The 19,802-nt window shown below is 38.5% G+C and overlaps 1 protein-coding gene across 45 annotated transcripts in view; it reads right to left on the bottom strand.

Annotated features, from left to right (window-relative positions):
• Ptprd (protein tyrosine phosphatase receptor type D) overlaps positions 1-19,802 on the bottom strand; it is a 379,195-nt gene that overhangs the window by 53,903 nt on the left and 305,490 nt on the right. For all 45 annotated transcript variants that reach the window (XM_032902504.1, XM_032902511.1, XM_032902475.1 and 42 more), the window contains one exon: positions 4,941-5,116. In XM_032902504.1, the coding sequence (XP_032758395.1) occupies positions 4,941-5,116 (176 nt within the window). The remainder of the gene's footprint in view (positions 1-4,940; positions 5,117-19,802) is intronic.

Raw genomic sequence — 19,802 nt, 5'->3', positions numbered from 1 at the left:
CAATACATGTAAAAAATCAAAGAACTTGCATTTTTAACTTGGATACCAGACAGTTTCAGTCTTTTGGAAGGGCTGCTCTGGCTTTTCCAATGCTAAGAACTATCAATTTCCTAGCAAAAGGGCAGTGAGACTTTTAGCACAAACAACGGAACATTGCTTTTGTCTCAGGAACAGGTCCTGATGTTGAAGGTCACAGTACTATTGGTAAACCTCAAGCTCCAGTGCAAATGAACCAGACAGAGACAAAACAGAAAGCTGGGAAACAGATCAGTTCCGGTAAGAAATGCTATACAGTGGGAATACAAACAGAAACAAACAGAAATGCGGCCCATATTATCTTCAGTGACAACTAGCACTACATGCCTGGCTTACTGATGGCTTTCATACTGTATCATCTTGCCATGGTGATACATGAAAGCAACAAGTAGAAAAGAATGTCCTCTGATGATCTATTCTCAGAATTAACAACTTGACTCTTTGAAGGTCTGAACTCTGGGAAGCATGCTCAGAGGGAAAGCTAGTGCAAAAGTCTGGCTCTATCTCTGAGAGCAATTCGGAGATGAGGCACCAGGTATAGTGAATGGAAATCCACAAGGGCAGCAGCTCTGTGAGGTTGTTCACGCTTCACTGCTAACAACAGAGAAACAAATTAATTTCATTTGGCAACAAAATGTGGTATTTAGAAGCCAGCCTTGAAGCAACAATGTTAAGAAAACAACCCTCTAACTAAACCGTGGAGGTTTTGGATTGCACTTCATCCTGACAGTGTTTTCTGTGACAAAAGCAAGAGCTACACCGTTGCATATAATCCAATCCAAGAAGACTCCAAGGGGCCAGGTGATATGCTAGCTTATGTGTACGTATTAGCAAAGGCTAAAGTTGGGATCTCAGCCAAGATATTTGACTGCAAAGTAAATCTACCTTAAACTGTCATTTAGACTTTTCTTCTGATGGTTATGTCCCTGTGTGTAATGGCACGATGTCTCCCCTATTCTTTTAATTCCTGGCACAAAGGCTGTAGTCAATACGTATTCTCATTTACAGCATATTAAGGAGCAGGGTAGAATCATGGGGTAGAATGATGGAGCTATGGAAAGGGAGAATAGCCTCTCACTCCTGTCAGGTTGAGATCTGTCATTTGCTGATAACTTCTCAGAATATTGAAGCTTGCCAACATAGAGAGAGTATTCTCTCACATACAGATATTTCACGTTAGAATGTTACACTGCAGTGAGCATCGTGTAAGGACTCACTAAGCCTATGTGTCGTCCCTTTATGTTCCCAGCTGTAAAGCTGTAATTTTCTAGGAATCTTACCAGAATCTCCCATTTACAGGGAAGGATATATATTAATCTCTCTGCACATCCCTTTTGGGCTATGGTTTTATCTTACCAGATCACCGTCTGATCTAAAATACCTCCAGAGCTACTCTAACAATGTCACTTACTAGAAAGAAGGGGAAGGACTCCTATCAACCCTTTGAGATGCAACTTTAAGAGCCACCAAAATGGCATATGTGGCTACTCAAGGGCAAGTAGGTTCTTCCTGTTATCCTAGGCCTTTCGGAAGCACATACCCATACTTGAGTATATTGTTGTTCTATTAGCCCTTGTGACTAAATCTGTTAAATTTGTATTGTAATAAACTACTGGTGTATGCCACATTGGCTCATCCTGAAACTTTCCTATGATGAAATAAAACATTGGCCTTTGCCTGAGTCGAGGTCCCTGAAGCACAAGTGAACTCCTCAAGTTGCTGGCGACAGTTCTGAAATTGTCTCCTGCTGCACCACAATTAACATGTGCACATGTGTACAACCCCCACCTCCCATGGACATGCTCACATGTGTGTACTTGTACAACTGTCATGGGATGAATATAGCTGAAATTCCGAGCCTTCGTATACTAATGGATCAGCCGAGAACCAAGCTAGCTCAATATTTGCTTTGAGGTCGGATGTTTGGAATAAAGAATTCCCTTGAGTTCTCAGGTCAAACACAAAGCCTATCCGAAAATAGACTGTATGTACATACAAATATTACTAAAGTATGCAGCTATACATCCCTTGTAGGAACTGAACACTATTCATAATATTGTTTTTATAATGAATCCTATGTGCGCTCTTGTTTGAAAGACCAGGAATGCATTCCTCACTCTTTCTGTTTCTGTAGGTGAAAGAGCAACTGGGCTGGGAAAGGTGAAGTAGGAAGATAAGAGGAGGAAGATGGACAAAACAGATGAAATCTTCTGACCTAACAGCGCTCGGTTAAATCTGCCCCATGACACTTGGTCCTTCTTCTGAAATGTGTAGAAAGGACGAACAAAGGGCTGGGGATGTTGGGGGTCAGGACTCATCTGTCTTGTCAGATTGATGATGACCGAGTCTGCCCAACTGCCTACTGGCTAATGCAGGTCATCATAAGCTTGGGAACATGCTGAACAACCGCAGAATAAAAATCACAGGACAGCAATTTAATTGACCTCCTTAGGCCATTTAACAAAGCAGGCCGCCAGACTCGCAAGAGCAAAGAGTAATTAATGAAGGGAGCAAACAAAGGTTCATTTAGTAACTTCCAAATAAGTTCCTCTGTCTGAAGGGGAAAGAAAGGTAGCCTGCAACAAAAAGATAAACTGCAGGTATTTAAGTCACAATACCTTCTGCCAGGAACTGCTCATTACCATCAGATGTCGCAGTGGCAGTGGGGCCAGTAAGAACTAACTTTATTATTAGAAGCAATTAGGAAGAAAAGGGGCAGAATTGCATTTGGTTATTTCAAAACAACTTTCTGTGCATAGTTTAATGAAGGCCTGCAGTGTCAAGATAAAATGTGTGTTTTACTGAAAACAGCTTTTGCAAATGGCTGCTTGTTACTGCTGGTATCTCTAGGCAGAGCAGAGCTGGTAGGTAATATTTACATGCATGCTGTAATAGAAAAGTTCGGCTGTCTCAGTTTCATAGGCACGGCATAGGTGGTATGGCCCGATGATAAAGGATATGCATTGTGAGGCCAGAATGTTGGCCTTCAATTCCTCTCTCTGACCTTGCTCTCGGAATGACAGTCAGTAGCTTTCTGGGCCTCAGTTTATTCGCACAAAAAAACAAAGTTTATAGAAGCAATCAGTTTTCATAAAACCATTTACATAAAATGGATTTTAATTAAATGTCAGTACACTTAACGACTTTGATAGTGTTATAATTATTAACTCATATATATTTAAGGATCAGTTTGGTTGGGACTACACGGGGGTTTGAATATATTTTTATGCTTACTGGCTTTTGCATGTAAAATGTAAAACCAACACTCCTTTCAAAGCCATAGGCATTTCTACATTCATTTACATGGAATGAGGTATTTGCAAAAATCTCACAAAACATTAGGTTGGCCAAAGCATCCCCACAGTTCCCACTTTCAAATACAGCTTTCTAGTATTTTGCTAAAGAGGCACTTTTACCTTATAAATTATCTGGGCAACCTTAGGCTCCCATGTCCTCAATACAGTTCAGTTAGGCTTAGGAACACTGCTATGTACTGAGCTTGGAAGAACACATAAAGAATCTCATTTGTCTCTTACATGAGGAACTGGGTTTTGGCCTCTAAGCATGTTTGAAGGCAGAGAAAGAGACCATTTACCTGAGGTCTTAGAGCAAGCATGAATGTTTCCATGTTTCAGTGACAATATCTAAATACCTATTTGTTAAATTTCTAAGGTTAAAACTGGAATTTATGGAAATTACCGATTCATTAGAGAATATAGCATACTGCTACGTGATATGTTTTATATTTCCAAACCAACAATCTTTAACTAATGTGCAGTGGACTGTAATATTGGACCCATATGGTGACTGAAACTCTTTTCTTAGACCTTAACAAGAAATGACTTGTTATTAAAATCTATTCATTTTGGAAAAGCCTAAATTAGCAAATGCCCTTGACACATCTCTCTCTTTCTCTCTCTTTCTCTCTTTCTCTCTCTCTCTCTCTCTCTCTTTCTCCCCCCCCCTCTCTCTGTGTGTGTGTGTGTGTGTGTGTGTGTGTGTGTGTGTGTGTGTGTGTGTGTGTGTATTTACCCATGTTTTAAACTGAACCATTTTCTGGCTATCCTGAGTTGATTTGAATGATTTAATTTTGAAGTCTTTTCAAGGAATTTTAGAGCTTATATGCAGATTATTAGAAAGCAAGCAGTGAAAATGTGGGCAGTACATATGAGTAGAAATCTCCATGGGTTCTTGTTCACAGCTAACGTTCACTTTCTCTAAACAAATTGATTATGTCCTCAGATCTCACTTCCATTTTCTCTGCAGCACCATGACTACTGTAACAGGTGAGACTTTCCTTTTAAAAGAAGATTCACGAGCTTTATTTCTGTTTGTTTTTCCGGGTAGGATCTACTTACGCTGTCCTGGCTAGTATTGGTACCAACTCCTACATGTTGTGTTAAAGGGCACGAGGAATCATAATCAGACTTTTCCCAAAGGAGTTTTAAATTCCTTCAATTCTTGATGAAGGCCTTTTAAATTGTGTGTCCTGAGTTTCACTATGTAACCCTCACTGGTGAACATCTTGTAGGAATGGTAGATTTGGGGGTGCTAGTGAAGATATTCCTTTGATCTTTTATAGTAATGTATTTGGGGATGAGATCTGGGCATTTGCACTTCTTAGTGTCTGATAGGGAACAGAAAAGGCTGAGCAGAGCAGAGCATTTGTGAGCTGGGTTCTGCCTGGCTAGACCTTGGTGACGGATGCATGGAATTTTGTTTGATGGAGAGGATGGGCTGAAAAGTTTTGAAAAATAGTTCAATCGGAGATTTTGACATCCATTTCCAATGACTGACTGTTAAAAAGTGCTACCCTGGGGGAAAGTGGCTTCTCAATAGAATGAAATACACAACGCAAAGAAGATGGAAGGGCGATTTTTGAAGAAGTCAATAGTCATCCTTACCCTCGACCTTTCTTCTAGCTTTGTCATCATGACAACTGTGGCACTTCGTTGCTCCCATATCATTCTCCAAAAGTCCCCAAACGTTTCGGGAAGAGATCCCTGCGTTGCGATATAGGCATTTTGTTTTCTATAGCCATCTATGTAGTTGGCATTCACATAGTCACTTCCTGGAATTCCTGTAGAACAAGGAGTATTATTCAAACAGAAGGCAAAACTCACAAGAGACAACTGTCTGGCTTTGGTTTAACAGTGATGCTCTACTTTATCCCATAACCTGCCAAAGGAACGCCAATGTATTTTAGTTTAGATTTTTAAACCAGATTAATAATATGTTCTACTATAACATCACATTAAAATATGCAACATCCATGGTATTGTGTTCTCACAATATGAGCAAATTACCAAATAAAGTAAAACAAAAGCGATGCCCATAGAATTCATTTTTTTCTCACAGGTTCTCTGTCTGCCCACTTCTACAAGTAATAAGTAGTTAGCAAAGATCAAAAAATAACCTGGTCACAGACTTTCCATTTCCCAACTCTCAATTTTCAGACAAAAACTAAATATAAAAATGCCTGAGTCTTAAGATATAATATAAGGAGGAATATTGATCCATTGCAAGTTTAGCTCCTGATACATCATATAAATTCATTCACTCATCCCAAGAATGCTGCCAACTAATCTGTCTTATCATCTTCTCAAAAATTGAGAAGAGAAAGACTAAGCCACCCAAGTTGGTGAAGGAAGTCAAGTTCAAACATAAGCTATCCCTGGGTCTGGACTTTTAGAAGGAAGTATCTCTCATTTAAGACTCATAGAGTTGTAGCCCATGAGCCATCTCTGTGTAACAGCTGGCTGTAGACCAACTGGATCATCTTTACTTTTGTCCATTCTAGTATGAATCATGACAGGAATAACAGTGAGGTGAAAAAATAGTCTCAAATACTGTGATTTCTGCAAACATAGGGTGACTTTCCATTTCATTTCAAGTAAAATCTAAACTCTTTGTCTACAAAGCTCTACACTTTTCTAACCTCACTTCACTGTGCTCACCTTTTAATCTCTAGGCACTGGCTTATTTCCATTGGTAGAAAATGTTCTCTTCCAGGTATATCCTGGAACCTACTCTTTTCCTTATAAGAAGCCTCTATCCATGCCTGTCTCAGTTTCCAGAATTCAGGGCACATGATTTTTCTTTATACAACCATCCATTACAGGTTGTGATACTGTAAGTTTTTGCTGAGCTGGCTTATTACAGATTTGACCACAATTCCATACCACTCTTATTGTCCTTTGGCAATATTCCTGATTAAACGGAATGCATAATTTGACCACTTACAATATTTATTAAAGAGGAAAGATGTTCTTTACTGTGACTTTCTGACTTAAAGTCTAATTTTCTGTGATTGTAATACCTTAAGAGAGATAAGAGCCAATTTGTGTTTCCTCCATGGGCAGTGACCAAAGTGACCAAGAAAATCAATACTACTCTATAGAAAAAGAATTCATGCTATAGAAACAAAGGGAGAAAACGGGAATTGTGGATAGGAGCTACCTGAGAGCATCAGAAGGGCTTAATTTACTGTGTAGAGACACAGCTTCAGTTCTGAAGGATTTTAACTACAGATGGAGGAATTGTATCTCTGCTACAATGATACGTTTTCAAATAATCAGAACCAAAAGGGTAGTAGGTTTCCTAGAGAGATAATGACTTGCCTGTCCCTGGAGAGAAAGAAATGCTTCACAGGGACATCAGTATTCTAAGGAAACACTAGAACATATGCATGGTCCTTTCTGGCCCTGGGAAATATGTGCCCTGGAGTTAATTTTTTTTTCTTTATATTGGAACATGTGCTTCCAAGCTAAAAATGCTGTATTTCCCTGATTGCCAGTTTCAATTACTTTGACTGCTTTTCTGATTCCAATTGTAGAACTGATCCTCCCAAGAGGAATAATGAAACTCAGATGGAAGTCAGTGCACCCTGAGAGGAACACATGGACCTAGGATAGCACCACCATTAGGTGGAAAATCTTTGGAGCAGAAACTGAAACACACAGTTGGTTGGAGCATTGTTCATCGATTTCAGCTACTCAAGAAACAGTTTGAGCTCTGGCAGCTCAGTACTGATAAAGACACTGATCCTCCCCAATACCAATGCCTGTGGATACAGGGGATAGCCTAAATGCAACCCTCTGAGGGCAGCCACATGGAAGTGTGCAATTTTGTTACGGCGTTATGAAATGCATTATTTTTTAAAAAATGAATAATAAAATTTAGGGGAGGTGAACAGTTAATGAACGAATAATGATTGCACTTCTAAGAGATAAAAATAAACCATTTCTGTCAGAAGATTACCACGTGGTTGAGTTCAACACCAAATGCATTAGACATTTAGCTCCTGGTGTTTTGAAAGAGAGAAAACCAAAAATAAAATAATGCAGTATCCAGGAATGCTGATTATCAAGCTACTGCATTCGCCCTGAAAATAATGCCAAAGCATGGGGGCAGAGGTGATTTTCAGAATGAATGCTTATTTTTATATGATCCTTTTACACACACAGGCAGAGTACTATGTCAGCCCTGCAGTGTGAAGGTAAGCGGGATGCTGTCTCTGGAGATTTGGGATATACCATGTCCTGTATCTAATACCCTTTCATGAGTTCTGCCCAGAATGAAAAAAACCTGCAGGAAGGGGGATTCCTTGTCCTTCTCAAACTATTAAAGTCAGAATAGAACCTACATTTAACATCAGTCAGTTTCAAGTACTGAGACACTAGCTTTTTGGTGTGATGTATTTAGGAATATTTTTCAACCATTTCTGAGAAAATATACACTCTAATGGCTTTTAGAATTTTGGGTGTCATGAGACATTTTACAGACTGTTGATAGGATGTGTCACTGGGACGCTAGACATAGGAAATTCATTCATATTGGACATTGCTCTTCTCCAAAGAATGCCTATTAGCTCATTTAATCTGTAATGCCTTATAAAGACAAAAAGCCTGCAAGTACTATAGTAATATCACAGTGCAAATATGAATCCAAGTTCATGAGAACAAACTTTGCTTTGGGGCTCTAGGGATAGAAATCTAACTTAAAATTCAGGAATGAAAGGAGAGGAAATTATGGAAAATTACCAGATTGCTTCATTGTTTATTTACGTGGGGTCAGGAAGACCTTTCAGAAGTTTAACATTAGTGCTTGTCTTGGGTGTTTGTAGGTTTGCTTTTTGTCTGTTTAACGCATAGACCAGAGTTGTTAATATGACATGACCCTGAGTTCTTGACCATGTACTAGTCTCCAGCAAAATTCTAGAGATAGGACAGAATTGTAGAAATAGAACAGAAGGGTGTGATAATCAGTTTTTATTTATTTATTATTTTATTTCCTTAAAAAGGAGGTCTTACTTTGTAGCTCTGGCTGGCCTTGGGCTATAGAGATGCGCCTTCTTCTCCTGGGACTGAAGGCGTGTATTTCCACCACATCTGGCTCACAATTGGCTATTTCTAACATAGTTCATTCATGACCAGCTTAGCTCAATGACGTGGTTTTCCCTATTGTTTTAGTGGATTTTATAAAATTAGTAGAATTTTAAGTTTTCTTCTATATTGATGTAATATGTCCTCTAATTAGCAATAGTCAATTGTGCAAACAGGTACAGTACTAAGTAACTATTTAGCTCTGGTCAGATGCATGGAAAACTTAAACCCACATCTCAGCTGTACATTATGGTCACATAGTTCAATCCTGTGCAAAACTAAACTTCATCAGTGACTAGATTCCTTCTAATGGCACACTGCTTGCTTGATTATGCATTCCCAGGATTAAGCCTGTTTACTCTGAGCTCATTATAACTAGAAATGTACACCCAAGGCTTTAAAATAAGGAGATAGGGCTGAAGAGAGATCAGTTGTTGAGAGCTGGCTATTCTTCTAGAGGACCTGGTTCAGTTTTCAGTTCCACATAGCCTCGAAGATTAAAAAAAAATGGACTGTGCTTCATGGCATTGGTTTTGCATATGCTTGAATATTAACAAAACAATAAAGAAGTGATGTGATTTGAAAGAATATTGAGCCAAGCAATTAATGACTTAGAAATGATTTACGACCTTGAAAGTATATTACAATGTCAAGGAATATTTCACCTGAGCTATTTTGCAATGGCAGGGTTAAAATAAAATCTTTCTTCCCTACTAATTTAAGCAGAAGTAATTACGCTGCAGACCCAGACAACAACAAAACCAATTCAGTTTACTGTGGATTATAATTTTTTTGATCAGAAGATAATATAACTTGAAAAGAGTTGCCCATGTTTAAAGAGTGTTTGTAATTACGAATGGTCAGTAATTAGCCTTTCGTGCACTGAAATTGTATGAAAAAGAAGTCCATGAATTACTTTGTCAATGCAGAATTACATAACCACGAGAGGAATGCTCACACTTTTGTACCAGATCCAGAAGGGAAAATCCTATGTGTAATTTCAAATCTTGGGACAATGCTAAGCACTTACTTAGTATTTAGGGAACCTCATCAGGAACTATTCAGCCAATCTTTCACCCTGTCTAGACCTGTCACAGCTTATCTGCTAAACCAAGGTACACTGGACAAATTGATTTCCACAGGTTCTTCTGAGCTCTAAAATATGATGTCTCTATGGTATTCTTAACTGTTTTGGGTTCGCCCATTTCTACAAAGTTATTTTAAGATAAACAGAGTTGCTTACTCCCTTAGATTTAGTAGTGATGCACTCTAATGCACTCGCAGGCTGACTCCCACTGCTTCTAGCACGCTGAGATAAGACATGCTGAAGGGCTAATACTGAAGGGTTCCCCTGAAGCAGCTAAGTCTCCAAAACAAAACAATGTAAAGAAAAGCAATGGGAGTGGGGTGGTGCTCATGGGAAGGAGGCAGTTCTCCTTCAGTGGGCTGGATGAGAGTGAGCAGCAACAGACATGGAGGGGATGTGGGGCCCCTCCTGACTAAGATACACCAACTTCCCTAGCAGAGGTGGAGAGGGAGCAAGACAGCTAGAAGAGCTTTCAATATTCCACCTCCTAGAGTGGCCCCAAAACCTGGAACACGCAGCCTTTTACATTTTACATTCCACCATGTTTTAATAAGTAAAGCTTGAGTGAAAACAAATTATTCTTCAGCAAACTAGTTCATTCCAGTTTTATAACTTTTTTATCAGAGAGAGAGAGAGAGAGAGAGAGAGAGAGAGAGAGAGAGAGAGAGAGAGAGAGAGAGAGCCTCATCCTCTCTCCAATACATACAAAACCACAATCCCCAAACACTGAATTGGCGGTTGTATCCTTGACTGAAATTTCTATCAGACAGAATGTATGAAAAGTTTACTTTGCTGACACCACCTAAACCAAAAACATAAAAGCAAACAATACGTTACAGTAAGTTGATTTAGTTTCCACACATGCTGTATTCTTTCCTTTCCCTTGTGTCATGGCAACCATAACTTGCTACATCAGAGCTGCAGAAGTGAAAGATTTTCCTTGCAACACACCAGAGATCAAGAATTCCCTTCCAAAGAGGCAGCATCACTGGATTTTTTTGATGTAGCTGCAATCTGAATTGTCACTATTTTTTGCAAAATTCACAACTTATTTTCAAAAGCATGATTTGCTCTGTGGCCACTGTATCATCTCGGTGCTTGTGGGAGAATGAGTAACGTATACAATGCTTTAAGCCAGGGTTTCTTCCTTCCTCACTGTGCTCTGTGCTCTGTTGCCTGACCTTCCGCCCTCTGGACTGCTGGGTAGGAGTGTTCTGAAAATGGTCCCAGAAAATGAGCTAGCGAGTCTATCTGACTTTAAGTACATAACAACAAGAGTAACCACAGGCTTAGGGAAACTCAGCCTCTGTGCTGGACGAAACTTATTTATTGTTAGTGAACACTTTGCCCAGGAGGGAAAAAGCAGCTTTTAGGTCACATAGTTTTGCAGCTATGACTTATAATCATACGGAAGCAATTATTCCAAAGTTTCGAGTAAGGAGATAATCAGAATCTGCAGAAACCACATTTTTTAAAAAAAATCACCCAGATCATCATTTTCATTGATAATGTATGAACATTATTGTTATAATACCATCAAGCCAACACTGTTTGAGTCTAGTGGAAAAACTGCATGTGCAATTCCTAAAATACCACATGGATATTATAATCAATGCAGTAAGTAAATGAAATAAACCTATCTCATTTTATCTATTGACTAAAAAGTAACTCCAACTCTGGATTCTTTCAAACTCTCTACTAAAGATAATTAGTCAAGAAATAAAATTCTTTTTTGTGACATCAGAAATATGGGTACCATGACTAAATTCTAATATCAGAAATATCACACGAGACACGCCTCCCCATCTCCTCAGAATGAGGGGTGGATTTATTAATATATTCTGTCTCCATATACAGTAAAATAACAAACATCACATAATGAAATAAGATGATGCAGACAGAGAACAAACTCATTTCCAGGGCTTTTTTAACTCATTATTTGATTGGCTTACTCGGAGTAAAGAGACAAACAAAGCAAGCCAATATCACTAGCAATCGTCACTTAAAAAATACATCTTTTCTTCTCTGGGTTAACAGTAAAAAGAAGAGTTGGGTAATCACATATCTTTTCACTAGCTGCTCGGCCTATCCAGGGAAAATGCCATCCAAACAGCTGTAATTAGATTGATTTTAATAAGCCAGAAATTGGGAAATTGGCCCAGGTTTCTAAGGCTGAAAATCCCATCTTGCTTGCTACTTGGGACAAATTAAGCTATGTTTCTTTACTGCTCTTCAAAAAAATAGTTTTATGTATTTGAAAAATAAATTTATAAAGGATTACACTGTGTCACTTTTGTACATAATTAACATGAAAACCGAAAGCCTGGAAGTGCTACAGGAACCGTGCTGTCTGCCTCCATCAATGATTGATGTTGTGGGCATTGTAAGAAAAATGAGCTCAACTCAACAATAATTGGATGGAACTAACGAAAATGGGTTTCTAGAAAAATGAGGTACGCAGTCTAATAAAATGTATTCTGTTTTAATTTAATTCACTCTGCACACAAGTACCGTATGAAATCAGGGGTCTCAGATTCCCTGGATCTAGAGTTACAGGCAGACAGTTGTGAGCCCATCCACATGGGTGCTTGGAACCAAACTCAAGTCCCCTCCAAGAACAGGTCAGACTCTTAATCATGGAGCCATCTCTCCACCAGCGTCTACTGTGTTTTCAATAGAATTTAAGTACTAAGTAATCCTTACACAAGGGACTCACAGATTATTCCCTAGAGTAAAAAAAGAAAAAAAGGCAAGGCAAGGTAGTATGAGAAAGAACATATGCAAACCTTCTGTCTGTCATTGCTCCTCCAGCAAACCTGAAGAACTGCTCTTTGCTAGGAACCAGGTAGGCTATCAGGGCTCTCCTTCCTCTCTTCCTCAGGCTTCTCACTTTAGCCACTTCTCCTTGTCCATTTCCATTCCTCTATGGCCAAACATGAGACCATGCCTAACCTTTTTCTTTTCATTCTTGTTTTGTTTTTGGTGGGGAGAACAGAGGAACAACATATAGATTGGTGGGGAGGATGATGGGGAGGAACTAGATGGCCTTTGGGAGGCGAAGAATATAATAAAGGTAACATATATGAAAAACTAAAAATATATGGAATGAAAATATTGAAACTTCTTTTATAATGATTAGTAAAATGTAAACCTTTATGTTAATGCTTGTGTTAAGCTACAATACCTTACCACACCTAGGTGATATATAACACTAGATGGAGTTTGGCATGTTTTTACTTATTGAATAGGTATCAGTGTTCTATATAAGGCCTGAAAACACAGAAGCTGTTTCACAACGGGGGCATGCTAAGAGGTTGGCAAACCATGGCATGTGTGTGGGCAGTAGTGTTTAGTGAGTTGGTACAGGAGTACCTACAAAAGTGAGGGAGGCCTCACTAGGTTTGAAACAATGTACCTATCTCATGGGGGGCAGTGGAAAAATCACTGTTACTGAAAATTACCTTGGGTTTCTGGTTTTCATCAGCTGCTCTTAGTTAGATTTATCTCAGCAGTGCTGACTCTGTGAGCTGCTCATTCATTTTAAAGCTGTTAGGTTCCCATCTCACAAATAATCACATTGTTGTCACATCATCTGTCACCCGTATTATTTATACTAGGATTTTAACTGCTCTTATTATGCAAATCTAACACCAGATGATATATTCTGTATTTCCACTTAAAGGAAACATTTTTCCCCTTCTTGAAATTTGTAATTTTATTACATGTCTGGTTTTCATTTATCAAGAGCTAATATTTTCTCTTTCTTTATAAACTACTCTAAATACATGCAGCTTTCTCATTTGGATATTGTTAACTTTTCCATAGATCATATAAAAAATTCTGAGTGAAAAAGAACTTGTATACAATAGTATAAAACTCATAGCAGTAATGATACCAGTGTCGAGTGTTTATTGGGCATTTTATTGGTGCTGGACACTATAAGGGTCGTAACTGCATTAATTTAGTTATTCTTTCTATGAATTCTAGGAAGTAGGTATGGGTAACAGAATAACTATATGGGCAATAAAACCAAGGTACAGTAACCCCTTGAATGACCTTTCAAGAACCAAGAAGAGTCAGGGATGTTTTGAGATGCATATGTAGGCTAATTAGAGATAGTACTCATGAAAGAGAATGAATATGAATATTTGCTTTAAAACTTTAAATATATGCTCCTCCCATAAGAAAATTAAAATAAATCGCTATGATCTGAATGGCAATCCCCACAAAGTTACATACTGAAGCATACAAATCAACCTGATATTGATGAGTGAGGCCTTCAGGAAGTGATGAAATCACTAGACAGTCCTCAAGGGATTGGGGGCTTTGTAAAAGAGTTTGATGATTGGGTTTACTAGTCTGTTTCCAACACTCCCACTACTGAGGAAGAATCCCTCCAACCCAGAAGAAATAGTGACAGACACTGCTTTGGAAGGTGAAGACCCAGATCATCAGCTGATATTAAACAAATGACAACTTTATTTTGGACTCCACAGATTGCAGAAATGCACATCTAGTGTTATATATCACCTAGTTGTGGTAAGTTATTGTAGCTTAACACAAGCATTAACATAAAGGTTTACGTTTTACTAATCATTAAAAAAGAAGTTTCATAAGCTCTAGTGCTGAAGAATATTTGTGAATATGACATTGATGAAACCTCTTTGATCTGCTTTGGTGAAATGGCCATACATATGACAGATTGTTTTGCACAAACCCTCTGGCTTGAAAATTTCTATGTTTCAGAAGGAGCCAATATAGGAATGTCTAAGATTTAGTATCTATTTGCCTACTGAGTATCTCTTCTTCTCAGAATTTAGAATGAATTTCAGAATCTTAGAGATGACAGGAGAACCATACAAAAACCCTTGCTTGGTGAAGAAACGAAACCCAACCAATTAAGCCAGGATTGCTAAGTGTGTAAATGAACTTGCAAGGACTTGGTGCCCAGGAACTCCCCCAAATGAGTATAGGAATACAGTGTGCATGTACTTTTTGTTTTAGGTGGATTTAATTTGGGCATCAAATTTGCTCCTGTTTTCCCAAACACTCCCTGTTGATGTGCCATGACAAGGTCGTAGCCTTCTTAACTGGGCCGTACGTTTCAAGCTCATGCCTTTCTTCAGAGCTCTTCCCACTCTATCTTGAGCAAACTTCTAAATCTACATCCATGTGCTGTTTGCTGTTCAGAAAAATTCATTTTGCCTGGAGTTTAAGAAATAAAACTGAAAACCTCCAGCTCTCAGGTTTCTTCTGAAATGTTTCAAAATTCCTCAACAGTCATTTCAGCCAAAACCAAACTGTTTTTAAATAAGACCCTGTGGGAACAGATACAACCACCACGACTGCAAAAGTGGCGTGACACCACATGGGACGATGGGGTAAGGGTAACTTCAAGTTTGTCTGACATGATGTTAGCGTTTTTGGCTTTGACACATCTTACTTTTCACAGTAAAAAGAGCCCTCTCCTCATAAGAAGTGTACCTCTTGTGTATGGTATGCTGTTATGACTGTGAGTGTGATGTGCTTGCCTATGTGTGAAATGGCAGGCATGTATGTGTCCCTGTCTACATGTGTGAAGTAAAGGACAACCACAGGTCTTAATCTTCACCTTCTTCCTTGTTTGGAAAGGGGTTCTTGTTTGCTAGTACACTGCATATGCCAGCCTACCTCGAATTTCCTGGGAATTTCTTATCTCTGCCTCCTGTCTTGCCATGGGAACTCAGATTACAGACATGAACTGGGAAGCCTAATTTTATATCAGATCTAGAGGTTAACACTCAAATCCTCATGTTTGTGTGACTAGCATATTACTCAATGAGTGACCCCTAGTCCAACATTTACATTAGTAATGTTTCCTTTTTACCATCTGGAAATTCAGATGAACAGTATACATAATAAAGGTAAAATCAATGGTGTAGTTACTAACATATAATAAATACGCAGCTAATCAGGCCCACTATAATTTCTTGTTTTCGTTATTGTGCTGAAAAGTAGTATTTTAATACTGTCATATATTTAGGCTTGGATGATGCTTTTTAAGAAGTCTTTGCCAATACGGCTCTTAAATGATAATTATAATTGTTCTATGAAAAGTTAGCACTGACGCTAGTGAAGATGACTTATGTTTCAGAATAGAAACTTGGTTTACCTAAGACAGTAAAGATTAATTCTTGCAAATTATAAAACATTGTGATAAAAACTTGCCATATACTGATTTTATTTAAAAAAAAAATCCATGAAACCCCTGAAGCTATACCTGCATCCAGGGAGAGATTGCCCCACAGAATCAGTCAGATACTGATGGGTGAAGACTGTACTTCTACACGGTTTGTGGCAGACGCACAGCCTTTGGTGCAGTAAGAATTTCGGATGCTGAGTCATGGTTTTAGGTTAGTTAGAGCATAACCTAGAAAATGAACTTACAGCATACAATGGTTAAATTAGTTCTAAACCTAGGGTCAAATGATAAAGAGAATTTGGGGGACAAAAAGCTAAGACCAGGTTTTGGAGTCACACTTCCTGCATGGGAAAGTGCTGTTGGTGATCTGAGGTGGCTGGAGGAACAAGAAGAGCTGGGCTCCCTAGGGCACAGGGGCTACCGTCTGTCCACACTGCAGCTCCCCTAACTAGTGTCAACTATTAAATATCAAGGGACATCCTGATGATAGCATTTCATTAGCGGTAAGGTAGAGTAAACATAATGACTTCGACGAACTATCTAGATCTCAGAAGCCAGGAGAGAGAGGCTGTAATTGAGAAAACTGATCTCAGAGGGGTCAAGGTTACCCAGATACAGGGACAACTAATGCCTCAAAGTCAGGTTTCTGACTCTCTATTGTGTGCTCTCTTTACATTAAAGGAAGTATAGCTTTGGGACATTTTACACACCGTATAAGAGTTAACAGATTATTTTATATTGTGTGCATGTGCATCTAAGAATAAGCTTCAATTTGGTCTTATTTGAGAATATCTAACTCAAATCATTAAACTAGCTGCTGTTACATCTTTTGTTCAGGAACCACAATTTTCTCATTAGAACTGCTTAAATGGAGGTTATCAAAGTGGCACTTGACTTGTCAAAAATTCACCGGTGTTTCTCTACCTAATTTTGCCCAGATGTGCAACAATTGACAACCATCTGCAGTTTAACTCTCTGGATTTGTTCTGGGTTTCCTCAGTCCAAGTTAACGAATGATCTCAAACCATTAGGGATATCACTGCTTCCAAGTAGCTTAGGAAGCAGGCTGCAGCTATCTAGAATTTCAGCTTTCATTCTTTTCATATTATCCATGGGACGAGGGTAAATGATCACACTATTAAACAAGATAAAGACAGTGTAAGTCACCATGTCGATTTCTTTTTCTTCTCTAATGTCTGGCAGATATTCTGCAAAGTAATATGAAAAAAAGTAGCTAACAGTACAAGGAAAAGTATTGCAAAGCTATCCTGAACAAATCCCTCACCCACCATCACTACAGTTAGGAAACAGGGGTAGGACACACTAGCTTTTATAAACAGGGCTAATGTCAGTTCCCATTTTCATCTGACCCAGGGTTATCCAAGCTGCATGCCACTCAGTTAGTGGCTGACTAGGCAGTTCCTGTGCACAGCATTCTCCAGTCTCAGACTGACACAGATTGAATGACTTGTCACCTGGAGTTATTCCAGGTTAGGAGGGCTTGGTCTATTATAAAATGCTGTGCATGGTCGTAATCCAGATTTAAGCTCTCTAGCCCACAGATTTCAATTAAATTCTTCTAACCTTTTGCATAATAGAACATGGAGAGACTTTGGTTTCTAGGTCAGATCTAGATTTAGGGTGTATCTGTGGGCATAGAGTTATAAAAAGGCAGGTTTTAGTCTGAGTCAAACACCTTTGCTTCTAAACTGTAAAAATGGCCTAAGAATAAAATGGGCAGAAGTTTCTGTCATAATAAATGCACAAGAGTTCCACCCCAACCCATCTTGACACCCTTTCTTGTTAAAATGTAAAAAATAATAAGTTAAGGAAAATTATGGCAATGTGGCAAAAATATATGGAAATGCTACTAAAGACAGAAAAAGCTGACAGGAGGCTCTCTACAGTGTCCTGTTCTTTCTTTCTTTCTTTCTTCCTTCCTTCCTTCCTTTCTTTCTTTCTTTCTTTCTTTCTTACTTTCTTTCTTTCTTTCTTTCTTTCTTTCTTTCTTTCTTTCTTTCTTTCCTCCTATCTATCTATCTATCTATCTATCCATCTCCATATTACTTGGCTAATTAAAGAAAGACTTATTTCTGATTCAGTCTTGCTCCTAATTTACTCTGATGACTTTATAGATAAGGAACTATTTGCTGGGATAACTTAGTACTCACAAACAAGCCAGCCTTTCCACCACTTTATTTTGTTTCAGGATGGAGTTCCACAAGGACACCAATTTCCAAATATCTGGACGAAAAGTGGGTTTTTTAAAAGACCATGAAATTGGCAGGATGCCCTGTAAGGAGTGTCTAATCCTTTACTCCTACCCTCTCTCTTTCTTACTTCAATCAAGTTTGCTGGCAGGATTGTCTCACCCCCATCTATACGGACAGGACTTATGTTTTATGACGTTTCTGTACCATAGGAAATCTGAGATGGAAGTAATACGTCCTAATTCTTAATGATTTATAGGAGTTTTAGAAAACAGAAATGTGTTTTCTTTTTCCCAGGGTTTGCCCTCCAAGAACATTATTGTAAAAATGATTCAAAGGCCCGTTCCACGTTTAATCAATTGTTGAATTATCAGCTACTTTTTTTTTCCAGTTTCTATTTCTTCATGCAGATGTCTATTTCTGAATAATTAAAGTTACATGTACTGCAAGCTTTTCAAAAGTGTGCACTTTAGACTTACTATATTACAACCTGCTTACCATATACTTAAAATTGAATATACAGATTTAAAAAAAAAAGAAACTATTTGCTTCGTTTTCATTTAAAATGGATTTGCAGAGCTAAAATGTGGAGCCTACATTCAGCTGTGCACAAACGTCAGTTTGAATTTCTGAACAAGACTCAGCAAGAAGTAGTCAGCAATGTGGTCTAATCCTGCCTCCGCTGGCAGAGGTGATACATGATAGTTAATTAATGTTTTCAGGATGGAAGACAGTTGACATTTGAACATGACTGTATTTGGTCACTAGTAAGAGACATTACCAGACTTTCCAAAATCAAAACTTAGGTGGTAGAATTTTATGTTTCAGCAATACCAACATAAGGCCAACTTGAGCCAAACCAGTTGCAGTTATCAGCTTAGTCAAAGGATGGAAAGATATATTTTACTTCCAAGTGTAGAAATTAATGTATTGTTGATTTTTATGTTCACCAAGAGCACTTTACCAATTTCAGTTCCTTTTTTATTCATGTGTGTGCCTATGCAGGCATATTCTACGGTGTTTATTTGGAGGTCAGAAGTCAACTTGTGTCTCCCTACTGTGTGAATCCTGGGATTGAACTCAGGTCATTGATACAGGGATTTTTGCCTGCTAAACCAACTGTCTGTCTGGCCCCAAGAGAGCTTTCAAGCTCAGAGCTATAAGATAAGGTAAGAACTACCATAGATTTTTTAAAAGCAGAAAATGAAAAAAGAAAAAGAAAAAAGGATTTGAACCACTGTAGATAAATGCGGCTGTTTGCACTGCAAATTCCTGAAAGGATTAATCAGAAGCCAGTACTATTAAATGATTTCTAAAGCAACTGCAAGAGATTAAACAGAGAACCTTTGAGTGCCACCGCTAACAAATGTATGTGACAGGCAGGTGGTAGCTGAGGTTGCCTGTTATGACATGTGAAAGAAATAGGTAGCATGAAAAAAATGTTCTAAGGCCTATCAATCCAGTGTTATTCTATAGACTAAAGGACTACTGAAGTTCTGACTGTCAGGAATGAACTCCTGAATGTTTTTAGAATGGTACATACACGGATTGATTATTGGGAGGAGGGAAGCAGACACTACCCTCCTGGGGATGCTAAGGAGCAACCTTCTTCAACCTTCTTCATCCATCAACCCCTCTGGAATTCACTCCTGACTGTGAGAAAGGAAGATTAAAAAGCAGTTCACGGATTCGATAGCCTGCACATTTCCAAGGTGCTTAGTTTCTGTTAACCGGCACAATACTGACTCCTACGTTTACCCTGTCTCAGTGAGCATATCTAAATTGATTTATAGACACCCTTTCCTTACTTTTTAAATATGTAACTAGTGTATAGGACACGGGAAAATCACCAGTTTGCTCATAACTACAGTCATAGGTAAGCTAAGCATTTCTCCCCACATAAA

Source organism: Rattus rattus, chromosome 1 (assembly GCF_011064425.1).
Source record: "Rattus rattus isolate New Zealand chromosome 1, Rrattus_CSIRO_v1, whole genome shotgun sequence".
Taxonomy (NCBI): Eukaryota; Metazoa; Chordata; class Mammalia; order Rodentia; family Muridae; genus Rattus; species Rattus rattus.
The sequence above is the reverse complement of the archived record's forward strand: the minus strand, read 5'-3'. Positions and strand labels throughout refer to the sequence as shown.